General features: G+C 41.2%; 1 protein-coding gene across 3 annotated transcripts in view; it reads right to left on the bottom strand.

Annotated features, from left to right (window-relative positions):
* tpd52 (tumor protein D52) overlaps positions 1-13,148 on the bottom strand; it is a 94,768-nt gene extending 81,620 nt beyond the window's left edge. For all 3 annotated transcript variants that reach the window (XM_042346904.1, XM_042346905.1, XM_042346907.1), the window contains exon 1: positions 13,085-13,148. In XM_042346904.1, the coding sequence (XP_042202838.1) occupies positions 13,085-13,103 (19 nt within the window). In that variant the 5' untranslated portion in view covers positions 13,104-13,148. The remainder of the gene's footprint in view (positions 1-13,084) is intronic.
* Between the last annotated feature and the right edge of the window lie 4,062 nt (positions 13,149-17,210).

Genomic DNA, 17,210 nt, shown 5'->3' with positions numbered 1-17,210 from the left:
GCACTTTACAAATGTAAATTATTGTTGTGCATTTATGGCTATGACATCCCTTATTTTTGCCATTGCTATGCAGCATTTCACAATGTATTAATGCTACTGGAATCGTAAAGCTCTCACCCATCACAAGAGTAATCTAGGCAACGGTATTGTTGCATTACAGCAAAAAGCGTAGGTACAGGCATTTCCAGCTTCACTTGTGTAATTTGCTGCTGAATATTTAAAGTGTGCTGGAAGCGTAAATGGCATGTTAAATGTTTACCTCCCAACACTTTGGCCTATGCTTGGAAAATGTAGTCGTTTCCAAATGTTGGAAAGTTTTTTTTTTTAAAAAAGAGGTTCTTGAAGACATGGGAAGAAAAAAATGAGACAAAAGCTTCTTGAAGACTTCAAGAGCAGAGGCTGAAAGCTTGGCCATCAATGATGGAGCAGATGGTGTGAGGAACAAACAGACTAAAATCAGAGGGTACCAGCAGGAGGGACAATTTTTTTGGTCAGCCAGGTGTCTGACACTGGCAAAAATCTGTCACCTGCTTAAGACAGTGCCACACAAGTATGCCACCTTCACATGAAAATTTCCGTACATCTGGAATGGAATGCACACCCTCTCCCTGGAGGGACACCCCCCAAATCCTGAGTATTTGGTATAGGATGGTGAGAGCTAGGCCTTGGGGACCCCAGAGTATATATTGGAACAACGCTGGAGTTCAAACAGCTCAAAAACTGCAGAGCTTGTTATTGAAAACACGATCTGGAAAGCTTCCTGATTGCTTGTTCAATTGAGACCTCTCTACTTAGTTGGGCTTTGAATTGCAGGGTTAACTGGAGCTGAATGGGAAAGATCCACACTTTCAGTGCCGTGTTTGTAATTCCATGGATGGGTGGGAAGCTTAAGGCAAGATCTCAGATACAAGGAGTCAGCAAAATAAGGCAAGGATGGCAGGGACAGATTTGCATAGCCTGATGCAGGATTGGGGGGGGGGGGGGGGGAGGAGAAAGAGTCTCAGTAGAACCAACCTACATCTTATTTTTGAATTCTTTGTTTCATTTATCCAACATCTGGCATAAACAAAGATACATAATGAAGAGCCACCAGACAATTTATATTCCCACACATGCTTCTGCCTAACTCACTTATGATTTGATACTCACTCACTATCGGATCTCTTGCAAAATATAATCATGCTTCACATACTCAGGGTTTGACTGATTTTAAAAGCTTGTGAAAATAATCCACATGCAATATATTTTCAGGAGAACCTTTGCAATATTCTATTTTTGCAAAACTCCACTTTACTAGCTACAATACAGTTTGGGTATAGAAAGGCTCAATGCTTTCATACCAGGCATTACAGCTATTCTGTTGCTGAAACGTTTAAGACAGTGTTGACCAACCTGTGGCCCGCGGGGCCATCAAGAAGCAGCTTCCCGAACACTTGCACAAGTCTAGGTAAGTCCGTGATCGATCGGTAGTATGTTTTTTCTTGATTTAAATCTATGGCATAAATCAAGAAATATTCAATTAAGAAAATGTATTTTGTTGTAGGTTGGCCACCACTGGTTTAACAGAATAAACTTATCTAATTTGGAGAGAGGAGTGAAAAGACTACTGTAGAAAAAGTAGACATGAGGGAAGGACTAAGCAGTGTCAACCTGGCTCAACTGTAAGCAGTCTTGTCTCAGAGTCAGAAGGCCGTGAGTTCAACCCCATATCAGGACATTGAACTCACAGTGTAGGCTATAATAATAATAATCCTTGCATTTGATATAGCGCTTTTCACATCTTCTAGACTAAAGCGCTTCACAGAATATACTGTAAAGCAAATTGACTGTATATTTGTGGGCAAAACGCAGCAGCCAATTCCTGACAGTGTTGGGGGACGTTCTGCATTGCCTGAAATTGAGGATCAATTTGATTTGCTGGGGGGAGTTGAGGATGGAGATTGAATTCGGGAGAAGCAGTGGGGAGCGATGAAAGAGTAGTGAGTGAGAATAGTAAGGAAAAAGACACAAGAGGAGCCACAATGGCTAGGAAAGGAGAGGAAAGAGAAGTTCAGAGGCATGGGAATTGGAAGCTTGGACTTAGGGCAGCAGCCAAACATGGACAAAGCAGGTTTAGTGGGGGACGGCCAGGTCTGCAGGAGTAGGTTGGAGACAACAAGGTGTTCCACAGAGAAACAACCTCAAGGATCTGGGTTTGAATTAACATCCTTTTGATGGAAACAGAGATGTGTGTGCTCTATCCAAATGAGATGCCTTTTAGCAGATTCCTAGTGGACACATGGTCAAACAGTAGAAGATTGACACAAAAAGCTGGTAATTTTTTTTACTCAAGAAAAAAAATCCTCTGGGCAATATATGTTTGGTTAAAAAAAAAAATTATCCCAAAACAGCAAGTCAATAATATAACAAAAGTGAAAATCCTAACCTTTTAAAGATTTAAAATGAACTTTGTCCAGAAAGTTTGATAAAGTGAGCAGTCTTGTCCTGTGACCCAGAAGTCTAATTCAATGTAAATCTGCATTTGACTGGCTAATGCACAATCCAAAAGGACATTATAAATTCACATGATCAGTTTTAAGCTCGTAGAATGCAAAATCTTATTTACAGCCTTTGACATTTCTGCAATGACCGCACAAAAAAAAAAAATATGACTTCCACACAATCTTTAATATACTGGTCTGGTCAGAGCATTTGGCACATACCAAGCACCATAAGCACTACGATCAGTTTAGCACAATTACTTTTTTTTAGTAAACCTAGCTAATAGCACTCTGCAGCTTTAGCTTGTTATCCATTTGCTAGAATGACTGTACAATATACCATATGTTCAGGTAGTCAGACTAAAAAAACAAAATGCATAATACATAGCAAATATAAAGAAGCATGGACATATTTGATCCTAAAAGGCTTACAAATTATTCTACAGTTAAGTGCAACTGCAATAACAAGTCAATGTGAAGACAAGAGTTACTTTACACGATGCTACTGCATACCAGTTTACAATCCATTTGAAATAAATTTATTAAAAAATGAAACCAAACATAGGCCATTTAAGTTATACATCTAAAATCTTTTACAGATCCCTGAAGATATTTGCAATAAATATAGCTGTATATGGGGGCAAGTCAAATGTTTTTCTATTGATTAGCATTGTTATGATCCTAGTCAATCCTTCCCCAAATCTCTAAAGTATTTGTATACTAACCCGCTCTAAACTCCGTACCCTCATCTCGCCAGTCCTTACCAGGCTTTAGTAGTTCCCTATCACTGAACAGATCAACTTCAAGATCCTCACACTCCCTCCATACCCTTGGACCTCCCAATCTCTCTCTAACCTACTTAATACCTGCTCTACTAGTCGCCACTTCCACTCAGCTGGCTCCGGCCTCTGCTTGTCCCTCGTCCCTTCCAGCATCAGCAGCCATACTTTTAGCCACATTTTTAGCCACTCTGCCTCAAAACGCTTCCTCAACAAATTTATGAAAAAGGGTAAGGCATTGCCCCCTCCTTCCCCTTTTGCAGATCACTTGCTCTTCGATTGTGCTAACGGTCACCTCCTCGCCTGGCTCGGCATCAGGCTCCGCCACATTAAGCGCTCCAAGACAGTAACCTGTGTGAGGGTTGCTATATAAATACAAGTTATTGCAGGCCAACAATTTTTTTTAAAAAATCAGCATTTTTGTGACACAAATATATTAGTTAAAGTCCATCTCAATTTTACAATAATAACCAACATGAAAAACACATCTGTTAAATGTGTTATCCTCTTTGACCATGACTTCAGTCATCCTCCCACCCCTTTGCCCTCCACTACTCTTGATATCATCCTCCAGCTCGGGTGCAAACCTAACTGTCCAGCACTTTGAAACATCCTCCCAATGTGAAATGCGTTATACAATTGCAATTTATTAGAAAAACGGATTTTGCTTTGGATCACAGATGCAGACTTACTCTTGTGACAAGATATAATTAATTTTAGAAAAAACAGTGAAGCAATACTATTCCTAAATGTTATGAAATCCACATTAATATAAAGCAGAACAATAAGTCTTTTCAGGTAATGCATTGGAATGGGACAGGGAAAAGGTCAAAAAAAGTTTCTCCCAAAGTAGCAAATCAACAAACAAATTAATAAGGTTATTCACCATTTCCAACGCAGATTTTTGACCTTGGCATCCCCCATAGTACACCTGGTACACTATTCATATTGTTCAAGGTCTCATCACAACCAACTACATTCAAGGCTACTTCCCAATTTCACACAGGAGTATGTCAGCACGGGTCTGTATCAGCATCAACTTTTCCTAAGTGTTCTCATTAATTGCAACTAACTGTAGGTTGGTTTTAAAACAAGCCCACTACTGACTGTTCAACAAGTCTCATTAAAAAGGCTTTAACATGTGGCCAGTAAAGTAGCTGCACTAACCCCCCCCCCCCCCACAGTTTAAAAAAAAGAGTATTGTGCAAATTAGCAATTTTAAATTTAAAAAATAAGCCTATTTACCTCGGAAACTCCTGTGAGCATACTGGAACTCTGAGCTCAGTCTAAGGCAATACTAAAGTACAGTGCGAAGGGAGCACTTTACTATTCTAACAGATGTGCCATTCTTCAAAAGAGATGATTAAACTGAGGACAAGTCTACACATTAAGGTAAATATTACAATCCCATGGCACGATTTGAAAAGAGAAAGGAGTTGCTCTTGATGTTCTGCCCAAAGCTCCAAATAAAATTCGTCATTCACTTCATGGCTGTTTGTGGCTCGGCATCATGCTCCACCGCTGTCAAGTGCTCTGGGATATTACCCTGCGTGAGGGGCACTATATAAATGCAAGTTATTGTTATGCACAAAATATTATCGTGCACAAATTGACTGCTATATCTGCCTACACTTTATAGCAATTACCTGTAAGGTGCTTTATAATGTTCAACGTTATAGGAGCTATGAAATAATAATGCTTGCATTCGATATATCGTTTTATCACATCATCAAAACATCTCAAAACTCTTGAAACCTTCGAAGGAGTTTCACAAGAAATTCCCGACAACTATAGCAACTATTTGTAGGCAAACCCAGCAGTTAATATTTCAGTCAGGTGCCACAACAGCCATGATTTGAAACCCTTTGGATAAAAATAAAACATTTCCATTTATGATCACTATCAAGTGTGAATGTCAGACAAGAACAGAACCTCTCTTGGCTGTGAAGCCTCAAAGAAAAAAAAACTAATTCACCTTCTAAACTCCAGCATCCATGAAACCAAACCGAGGCAATTATATGTTGCTCATATTACTCCAATGCATTTAAACAGCTTTCATAATAAGACACCACTATTAAATAATGTGTGTAATGAGTAAGAATTCAGATTAAGAGTGTACACTTCCATGCAAGGGGCTAGCAATGCACAGGTTCAATGGACCATTTTACTGTGATGCCATTCTAGATTCTATTCAGAGAAATTAAAAGTAAAGACAAGGCGAATGTACTTTCTGGATGCAACAATTTGCCAAGCTGGAACGAGCAAAACAAATTCTAGATTAGTAGACATGTTGCTCATCATTTAAAAAAAATGTTTCTGAAAAAATGTTAAACCGTAAAATAGTTGTCAAATTTGAGTTTGATGTAAACAAGGCCACACCACAACTATTGCAGAGTTCTGATCACTACATCATAAGGGCTAATAGCAACCCCAGAAGCAGGTCAGAGAAGTGCAGTAAGGTTAACCTCCATTGTTAGAGGGGCATCCTATATGATAGCCAACTTTAAGGAATAAGCTACAAGAAATAACTAGATAAGCTGCATCGTCAACAGCCGAAATTACTTAAGGGGCAATCTTGTAGTTGAGAGAAGGCAGCAACATTTTTAAAATCAGAAGCAAATGTGGTGCTGTAGTTGATGGGAAAAAAACTAAACATTGTATTAACATGAAAAATGGTAATGGGTTGATGGGCTTTAAAAGTAAAATAATCACCATGCTTGGAAGGCTTGCATCCCAGAATGTTGAAAGGACAAGTAGGAGATAACTACAATCTTCTTTATAAAAAATTATAGATAGAATTGTATGAAATGAGTACAACAACAAAATTACATTTGTATAGCGCCTTTCACATCAGTAGAGGATGGCAAATGTTGTTTATCTGCTCAAAAAAATGGAGTGAAGGATAACCAAGGCATTACAGGTCACGTTTAGTTTCATCTCTATTCCATGTAAAATAGACCATAATACTGGCATTTTGAATATTTAGAGTAAGCTACAACAAGTTGCATTTATCTAGGCTGAGATTGATCAGGAAAGTCAGCATGGATTTGGGTCAATAATAATCTTTGTATTTGATATAGCGCTTTTCATGTCTTCTAAACGTCTGAAAGCACTTCACGGAATATACTGTAAAGTGAATTAACTGTATATTTTGTGGGCGAAACGCAGCAGCGAAATTGTGCACAGCAGTGTCCCACAAACAGTTGTGGATTGAGTGACCAAATTATTATTGTTCTTTTTCCTTGAGGGATTATTATCAAGCGTGCAGAGTAAGGAAACTTACCTAAGGTTTCGCCCTGCTGGGTAGATAATGCTCCATTTTTTTTGAAGAATACATAGAATATAGATAATAAGTTGATGTAGATTTCCAGAAGGCAATCACAAACCTCAATATGTGCCCGCCTGCTCTGTTCATTTGGCATATCTAAAATTACTGCTCTGTATTCACTTTCTCTACTATCCATTAGATTACTTCCACGAGATACCCTGACACTTCATTATAGTTCTGGGTTTACTTTCTCTATCCTATTAAGCATTTGTATGGTTTTCTATGAATAACCACAATTTATTCAGCTATTCCTTATAGCTCACACCAAGGATCAACCTTGTTCCTGACCTCTCAGACCTGTGTGACCCTCAAATAATGGCAATCAGAACTGTATGCAGTACTCCAGACTGACTGTACAGCTTAAGCAGGACTTCTGAGGAACTTAATTTAAAATCATTGCTAATATGTGAAATTAAGTTAAATTACTCTTACTTAAAGCTACTAATAGAACAAACAATAGAACACACAATAGAACAGACAGGGTCTTGATTGTCTATTTGTATTATACAATAAGAACAACAAGTTGTATTTATATAAACACCTTTCATGTCAGGAGGACATACAAGCAAATAATTCATGGCGGCCATTTCTCTATTCCAATTTATATTCATTAGAATACTGCATTTGGCTTTTCAATAAACAAATTTATGCCCAACCAATACTATAATTGTCAAACATCCAAATGAATTGTACAGTACCTAAAAATTATTATTCTCAAAAATTCTTTACAGTATTTTATTTAAGATTGTTAAATAAGAATAAACTCAAGTATGATGATTCTGCTTAAAGACTCAGGCAGTATATTACTACATCTGATAATTCGTATGATTAAGACAAGGGAATGCAAGTGTTACTTTTACGCCTTTAAGCTTCTTACGAGACACCAATCCAAAAATCAGGTTCCTCCAACAAACTAATCTATTGTTATGCTTCATTTAATTACGTCACAACAAGAAGATTACATTTGTATAGCGCCTTTCACGTCGGGAGGACGTCCCAAGGCGCTGGACAGTGTACAGCATTTCAGACCTGAGTTGGGGTCAGGAGGGAGAAGGGAGGGGAGGGAAAGGAGGGTGACCAATGGCATAGTCGAAGAGGAGGGTTTTGAGGCGGGATTTGAAGGAGGCTCTGGAGGGGGCGAGGCAGAGTGATTGGGGGATGGACTTCCAGAGGTTGGGGGCAGAGTGGCTGAAGGCTCTCCTGCCAATGGTGGGGTGGGTGGGTCGGGGGAAGTGGAGCAGGCCAGAGCCGGCTGAGCGGAGGGAGCGGGCGGGTTGGTAGGGGGAAGAAAGGCTCAACTACCATTCAATACAGCGGTTTGAAATTATTATTTTTTTTACAGCTTCTTTTCAATTTAAGCTTAAATCCCTACCAGGTCAATTTGCAAGTGCTAGTCTAATTTTTGTAATCAGTTAAGCAACAATTCATATGCACTGTACAAAAAGACTGAGTGGGAGGCATTGGGGGAGAGGAGGAAGAGGTGATTTGAGAGTACAAAGAGGTATGAGCCAGGTCCTGAAACAACAACAACAAAATTACATTTACATAGCACCTGTCACGTCAGGAGGACGTCCCAAGGAGCTGGACAATCGGTGTTTTGGACCCGAACTGGGGGTTGGGATCAGGGAGGGTGGAGGGTAGAAGGGGGAAAAAGGAGGGTGACCAAAGGCTGAAGAGGAGGGTCTTGAGATGGGTCTTGAAGGAGGCAAGTGAGGGGGCGAGACAGAGCTATTGTGGGATGGAGTTCCAGAGGGTGGGGGCAGAGTGGTTGAAGGCGGTTGAGGCGGGGGATGTGAAGCAGGTCAGAGCCCACTGAGCGGAGTGAAGGGGCAGGCGGGTAAGGGGTTAGGAGGTCGCGGGGGAGCAAGGCCATTGGGGCTTGAAAGTGAGGACTGCGATTTTGAACTCTACTGGCTTCCCATCAACTTTGTGTGATGGGAAGCCAGTAGTCGGGCGAGGATGGGGGTGATAGGGTCACGGAGACAGAGAGACTGCTACAAGGCCGAGGAACATTTAAAGATGAGGATCATAAAATTGATCTGCTGATGGACAGCACACTAATAGGGAAAGCCAAAGATGGGGGTGTTAGGCTCACTGATCTGCAAATCTCTGTACGTCTCGAGAGCTTGAAAGATAGATCTTGAGAGGCCATCAAAGTTGAATCTGGAAGTCAGGAAGGCATGGACAACATGTACGCAATGTTAGAGATAAAGAAAAGACTTGTATAAAAGGTTCAAAGAAGTTCAAGGAGGAACAAAATACCAAGTTTCTACATTGGCTCCATGTGTTGGACAGAGCAGTATACTCGGTACGGTGAAAACCTGAAGCAAAGAGCTGCTGGAACCTAGCAGGAATATATATTAGTAAAGGCCACACAAAAAAAGTTTTTGAATGCCCTTCAATTCTCTCAGATGCATGGGAAACTTCAGAGCAATTTCTCCAAAATTCACAACTTATCTAAAGATTATTAATTCTATATTTATTTTTAACCCAATTATTAACTACCATGTTGGAACACAGGTTCCCTTGCAATATGGGTCTTCTGTGCACCTGCACTTCCTGGCACTTCGGTACACTTCTGGCTTCAACTTTTGCATTCAACTCTATGAAGGGCTGCATCATTATTTTTGTGACAATTAGAAGAGGGTTATTTAAGGGTGGAACCAAATTTCACAAGACAAAAAGTAATATGCATATGTATTTCTAATAGTGTTTTGGTTGGGGGAGGGGAGAAAGGATGTTCATGAATTGCATAGTGAAGCTAAACACTAAATACAGTCATCTGCAAATAAAGAATGGAGAAATAAAGGAATGTTCTTCATTGAAAATGCATCTTGGGTGTCTACATGTCATATTGATCAGGTAAAAATTAGTTCTTCATTGCTAAAAATGTATTTATATTTACACAGTTTCTAAAAGCACAGCTGCAAGGTATGTCAAATGCTGATTGGGGAAAGGAACAAGCAGCTATTCTTTCGAAAGTATTGTAGGAACAGAAAGCAATCATACAGTGCAGAAAAAGCAATACAAGTCAGTCATGTGCTTTTCTACAAGATTAAGAAACAAGCTATTCCTGCTACCCAATCAGAATGATTCAGGAGTTAAACTGCTTTAAAGGAAAATGCAAGGATCACTACTGTACAAAGTTTCTGCAACTGTTATATGGCTGCAAACAATTTACATCGATTATAGCACCTTATTATGTTGGAGTCTCAAAGCACTTCAAAAGACTTTACTATAACATGTAGTGACTGTATTTATAGGCAAACAGGAAAGCCAGTTAGCACACAGCAATCATCATGAAGTGGATTACCAATTTTATCCGGGGGGGAAAGAGAGGGACTGTTAAGTAGGCCACCAAAACAATCGGCCTTCTCTTTTCAAGTAGTGCCAAGGGATCTTTAAAGTCCACTTGAACAGGCAGACAGGACTCCCGCATTGCATGAAGCGCTCTGGGACGTTACCCTGCATGAAGAATGCTATATAAATGCAAGTTGTTGTTGTTGTGGTGCCCGACTAGACTATGAGCTCAAGTTCCAACATGGGAATAATAAATTCAGTCACACGTTTTTATGCAATTCCAAAAATATTTAACAACCACTTGCATTTATATAGCATCCCTCACACAGGGAAGCATCCCAGATCGCTCGACAGTGGCAGAGCACGACGTCAAGCTGCGGAGAGCAGAGGTGACCATAGACACGGGCAAAGAGGAAGGTCTTCTGGCATGATCTGATGATGGGGAAGGAAGGGACAAGGCAGAGGGAGGAAGAGTATTCCAGAGCTTCAGGGTATAGTGGCTGAAAGCGCGACCACCGATGGTGGAATGGAGGGCATGAGGGACATGCAGGATGCTGCAGCCAGTTGAGCGGAGGCAGCAGGTAGTGGATTGGGAGAAAGCAGGTTGGAGAGGTGCAGATTATGAATGGATTCGAAAACTAGTGTGAGGATCTTGAAAATCGATCCATTCAGTGATATGGAGACAGTGAAGCCCGGCTAGAAATGGTGTGATTGGGATACGCAGCTTTGTGCGGGTGAGTATGTGGGCAGCGGAGTTTGGGATTTTATGGATGGTGGAGCTGGGGAGACCGATGAGGAGAGCAATTAAATAGTTGGTTTATTCCAATAATTTACGAATGAACTATAAGTAAATGTATTTATAAATTACTTAGAATAAACCATTTATTAAAAAAACAAATAAAAAGTACATGTAGGTTACAGCTACAGGTGATTTAAGTTTGGCAGAGGATTGAGTTAAGTTTATAATCCAAAACTTGATCCTCAATTTAATAGTGTTTGGGAACTTAACCATACAATATTTCAAATGAATAAAAAGGACAGCCATAAGAACACTTAATTATATGCATACTTACTAGCAGGTCACTAAAATATCAATTATTGCCTCCCACTTCCTCACGAAACATCAAAATATTGAAAGGTTAAATATTTGATAACTGATCTGCTCTGAGTGCATGCAGTCACACTGATAGAAATCAAATGATTAGATGTTACATTTTGCATTATTTTCCACTCTACAAATGAGCAAATAACTCTTGAACCAATCCCAATTCATCAACTATAGGCTAAAACAAAATGCGTTTTCTTCATGCACAGGAATCGAGTTACTTCAAATTAAAATAGATTTCATGATCCTCACCTGGATATTTAATTCACTTTACGGTTTGATTCCTTCCCATCTATTCAATTTCCGCCAGCACTATTCAGCTTGTACTGCCTCTCCCTGTTCTGGCCAATGCTCGTTCTTCACTCCCTTCATTCCACCATTGGTAGCTAAACCTTCAGCTATTACACCTTTGCCCACTGGAACACTCTATCTCACTTTCTCTCTCCCTGTCTTTACAATCCTCCTATATGCATATAAAAAATATTAAATCTTCACCTGCATTTTTGATCAAATTTTTAAATTTTCCCCTCAGTATTCCCCATTATAATTTTTTAAGTACTTCCAGATAGTTATTCTACATGAAAAATCCTATATATTTAAATGCTCTTCCATTTAGATGGAAAGAAAAATAATAAATGCTTCTATAACTTTTCAGAAGTAATTTACCTTCACTTAAATAAACCTGAAGATAGTCATAAGATAGTCACAAAACAGCTCTATGATGGTTCAGTGCATAGATTATGTCATATGGCATTTGAATCATACAGATCAGGTTTTGACCCCTTGTCTGTTGTCTCTCTCTGTCTCAATGGCAGTGAAATTTGTTGATGTTGTTGAAAGGATTAATTAAGACTCACAATTCTTAGGATTTGAAGTACTGTATAAACAAAATCAGTTAGGGGGTCCAACTGGTTATTGTAATCCAGTGACTCCTCCTGCAAAGCATGATTACATAGACAAGGGTTAAATTAGCTTTAGATGCGATTCCTCTTGTATTAGATTCGGCTGCTGATGGTCACGCGAAGAATGACCTCTCTTTGTACCAGACCAGGTACAAAAGGATTGCCTATGTTTACACAACCATCATTCAGAGAAGATAATATGGAAAAATCTTACATTAATAAAAAAAGGTTAACATTATGCAGTTAATCGCATCCTGAATAATGCAAACAAATCAAAGATTGTAGTGGAATGAGCAATGGAAATTGGCTTCTTCATTTCCACTCAAGTACCTCTAAACAGGAGCATTTAACAAGCTGTCCCACTGTAATAAATAGTTCGAAGTTCAAGGCACTGAAGCGATCAGTTCCCAAGGGGTCACTTTACTTCCCTTCTATTACTAGGCTATACAAAGGATCACAGCCCAACCAACTGCTCAGGAATACAGTTAAATGTCTGTCGCGTACGCTGTGTTTTTTGGAAATAACTTTGTGCAGTCAAGTGATATTTGCAACTTAAACAAAAACACCCAATGTCCATAAATGAAATGTTATCTTCCAGACGTAGGCGAGGCGCAGTGTAGTACAGTACCTGCAAACACTGTACCACCTCACACAGCGAGGGAGGGAGGGAGTGGAGGAGTGGGGGTGGGGGGGGGGGCAGGAAAGCCACGTTGTATAGCTTTCGCTTTTTAAAAAAAAATATGAAACATAACACATGTATGTGTGCGGCAACCAGCGAGCGCACTGTGGATGAAACAGCTGCAAATTGCCGGTCTGAAAGAACGAGCTGGAGACGCGGGTCTGTTGTGCTGTGAGCACATGCTTCCACGACGCGCATTTTAAGGTGTGAACAAGAGGAGTTAGCGACTGCCGACTGCAGAGCCGAGCTTTTTGAACGACCCCCCCCCCACCCAAAAAAAAACACACACACGATGCTTCACCTTTATTGTGTGTTTTAACAACAAACACACACACGCACAGGTGAAAGGTGCCCGTTTTTTTTCCCCCCCCCACAAAAAAAATCAGTAAAAGATGCGGAGGAGAGCGGGAGAGGGAGGGAGGGAGGGCGAGGTTTGCAAAGCTGCAGCACCTGACCGGCGGGAGCAGCGCGTGCCCCGGGACTCTCGGCTCGCGCTCGGCTCTGTCGTTACCTTGGCTGGAGCTGTCCATCCCGGTGCCGTCTCTCCTCTCACACTGACTGGGGTGAGGGGTGGTGGGGGGGGAGGAGGGGAGGAGTGGGGTGAGGGTGAGGGGGGAAGAAGAGATTAAAAAAAAAGGTGGAGGTGAAAGGACAAAGAAGAGATGGAGGGACCGCCTCGCGTCAAGTCGGTGAATCAGCTCACGGCCAACCCGCCCTCCTCTTGTCCTTTTATTATTGACACGTGCCCGGCGCTGCTCCTCCTCCTCCTCCCTCCCTCCCTCCCTCCTACTCCCCGCCCCGCCCAACCGCTGTCGCGGCTCCCCCTGACGTCGTCACGCACGCGCACGCACACACGCACGAGAGCCAGGCGGGCGGGGCGGCGGCGGCGGGGGGGGGGCAACCACGTGGCGGCTTGTTCTCTCTCTCTCGCTCTCTCTCTCTCTCTGTGTGTGTCCGTCTCCCCCAGGCCGCGCCCAACCGGCCGACGCAACGCGCGCTCCCTGACGTCACCACGCACGAGTTCCTTTGTCGGTTGGGCCTCACCGCAGAGCTCGAGCTGTGCGTGGACCTCACCCCCCCCTCCCCCTTCCCCCCCCCTCCCCGCTCCAACCGCCACCCCCACACTCTCGGCCTCTCCGCCTCATCCTCGGCCTCCCTCCCCCTCCACTCGGCCTTCTCCTCCTTCAGCCTCCACCCCTCTTACCCTCCTCAAGCCCCCCTCCACCCTCGCCCCCCCCCCCCCTCCCCCTCCACCCTCGGCGCCGTGAGACATGTCGACGATAGGGTATTATGTCAGATGTACGGGTTGTTAATAGGATCGTTATTCCTATTTTTGGTTTAGATTTTCCAACACCGAAAAGCCCATTTAAATATAGTCACAACTTTTTGGGTGTGACCTACATTAAAAACGGGTCACCTTTTTTGCTACAGCTGGTGATGCCCAGAAATGTGATTACATCATCATTTTTTTTGAAAAAAAAAGAAAAAAAAACATTTGAAAAGCCGATGGGTGGAACGACAGCGAATAATCTTAACAATGCTGTTGAGATCGGTGGATTTTTTTTTTTAAAAATGTCTATGGATTGGAAATACTGCACCGACTTTCGGATTTGTGGATTAAGTTCTGAAGAATGTAATAGTACAGTCGTCTCCTGTGCCCCAACGGTAGTCCCACGAGGCTTCGTTGGCATTCACGTATATTAATTGACGCAGATCATGTTTTCAGATTTGTAACCTGAGCTGAAGCGGACGTTATCGTATCCAAATTATGTGCGCGTCAGAAGCTTACAAGTTTATTGAAAAAAAATCCAAAGGCCCGCGGCACAGCACCGTAGGTCACGCTGCGGCCAACAGGGCACCTCGTGTTATTTTCACAAGTTCATAAAATTGGTGGGGGCAAAGCAGGTCCATCGGTCTTCTGATCTCATTCTTCCAGGATAGCCACCAACCTCCCATCAGTGGTATCAAGCTGTTGTTTTAAATGAGTCCAGTGTCCTTGCCTCAACCAGCCTTTCTGACAACCTGTTCCAGTTATTAATTACTTTCCGGGTAAAGAAAAACCTCCTGGTGTCAGTCCTGAATTTTCTTGCCTCATGTAAATTATTGCATTCCCGCATGCTCTTATCTCAGAAATGGAAAGGACTGCAGTTTATATTTTACGCTTCAGTTTGTACTGTAATGTGTTTCTTGCTGCTGCGTTCAGAAACCATTTATTGATGTTGCTGAGTTTCTTTTTATCTCTGTTGCCAATTTTTTTGTATTCAGAAACTTGGCTCGTTTGGTAGCATTCTTGCTTGTTGTTCAGAAGATTGGGACTTCAGCTCAAAGTTATTTCAGTGCAATATTGAGGGAGTGTTGTACTGTTGGACGTTTTTATCTTTTGGATGAGACATTGAACTAGCTCAGGGTGAAGGAAAATTCCAAGGTTATGCAATAGTGGGTTCAAGTTGAGAGAGCAGTCAGGGAGGTTGATGGAATCAGAGGCATGTCGATATTGGTAAGAACTAAACAATTCCTCATTGAGTAAGATATGAAATGTAGGATAAAGAGCAGAGTTTCGATTAATTTAGCTTGGGAAAATTGGAAGAAACGTTGCTGTCTTTTTCAAAGGAGATATGTGGAACGAATGAGATTCCACATACCTCCTTTGAAAAACATAGCAAAATTTCTTCCAATTCCGTGGACTCCTGTGCAAAAAAAGATGGTGAGAAATTAAGTTCAATTAATCCTTTCTTACTTCTTGTTAATTATTTCACCCACAAAACACAGTCACTACACTTTACAATATATCCTGTGAAGCACGTTGAGATATCTCGAAGACATGATAAGGCACTATTATAATTAAGCAGAGGTTCATAGAAGGATTGACAAATAGTGAATTCTGCATGGGCAGGGGCTTGGATGTACATCATGCCAATCCACTTTCTGAATGTCTGGAATGAGATCTGTGTCTGAGGGCGAGCTGCTGTGTGACACCTGCAGGTTTCAATATTTGCAAACTCTTACAAATCCCCCTCTGTTACAAGACCCCAATAACTGTCTTTCTCAATCTCTTGGTTTCCAGCTTTCCCCTCTGCCACTCCACATGAGTTGAAAAGAGATTTAGGCTGGGTAAACATTAGAAGTGAAAAGTATGATTGGTAGAAGTGGAATAGATGGTAAACCAGTTTAAATATGAAGCTGTTACTATATTTTTGAGGGTAGCTAATATCAAACTGGATCACATTCCTAACTTGAAGATAGTGATTGCCACTTTTAATGAGTAATGGATAGAAGAAAAGCTGTCATGGATCCGCCAATCAGGTGACAGATCCTGCACAGCAAGATGTCTTGTATGTTTTATTTACTTTTATACATTTTGGAATTTGTTTGGCTCAGTCTTGGCATTCGATCCCCAAAACAAAGTCACTACACTTTACAATATATTCTGTGAAGCGCTTTGTGATATCTGCCTGACATTAAAGGCCCTATACTGAATTAAAGATTATTATTTATTATTCATATTATAATCTGCCTTGTCGTTCTTGTCAACAGTTCAGAAGAATCACTATTTCAGGCTTTTCAGTCAGATTGGAACTTCAGTATAGTACCTGTCACACAAGTGGTAATTGCTTACCACTGGGTCCCAAAAATATTACGAAAAACATTCTCCTTCCCACCTCTGTAAAAGTGCCCTCCCACTTGTAGGGTACCCGATCAGCCTCTTCATTTTTACTGCCAGCTGCACTGCTCTGGCTGCGGACCCATGCGCAAAAAAAACGTGGTGAGAAGTTAAGCTCAATTAATACAATATCTGCGGGACATTGCTGTGCACAAAAATAGCTGCCGTGTTTGCCTACAAATTGCGAAGTCACTACACTTTACAATAATGTCCTTTGAAGCACTATGAGATGTCCTTCTGACGTGAAAGGGAGTATATGAAATGCAAAAGATTATTATAGATCATACCACTGAAAGAAATAAAAATTTGTTAACATTTAATAAGTATACAACAACGACAACAAATTACATTTGTATAGCGCCTTTCACACAGGTGAAGATAATGATTATCCTGGTGATTAATTGCTTCTCATCTGCTTGTAATGTTATCTCAACTGTGAAGAAGAACCCAAACCAAATAGCAGAAGGTGGCAATAGCAAACAATATATAAACCATCAGAATCTATGATAAACAGTAACAAATACCAGGGAGTAATTGCAAGGCTTTAACTTAATTTTGGAGTTCAGCTGGTGGCTATAAACAGTTCTGAGCAATTCATCTGAATCCTTTGATTAGATTACAGCATGCAACGATTCCCATGTATCCATTATGCCATGTGCAACACAATGGCGGGATTCAGATAACTTTATCAAGAACTCGAGATTCACAGTTGTGATTTAGGTCATCATGTGATCCCCTTGACTGTACACGTTTGTGCTGCATTCCAGGCTGCCATTATGCATTATTGAAATATGCACTGCATAAAATATCATTGCACACTCCCAGAAGTGATTCCATGATATTAATGCATTAAATCACATTGGCAACCTTTCTGTGCTCACTGAGTGCCAGACCGCGCCTACCCATGGTTAAAAACCTGAAGTTGTAAGACATAAAACTAAGGAATGTAAACCATATCAGTATGTTACGGCCAATT

This window comes from Callorhinchus milii, unplaced genomic scaffold (genome assembly GCF_018977255.1).
Source record: "Callorhinchus milii isolate IMCB2004 unplaced genomic scaffold, IMCB_Cmil_1.0 Scaffold2, whole genome shotgun sequence".
NCBI lineage: Eukaryota > Metazoa > Chordata > Chondrichthyes > Chimaeriformes > Callorhinchidae > Callorhinchus > Callorhinchus milii.
This window is presented reverse-complemented; position numbering and strand designations above follow the sequence as displayed.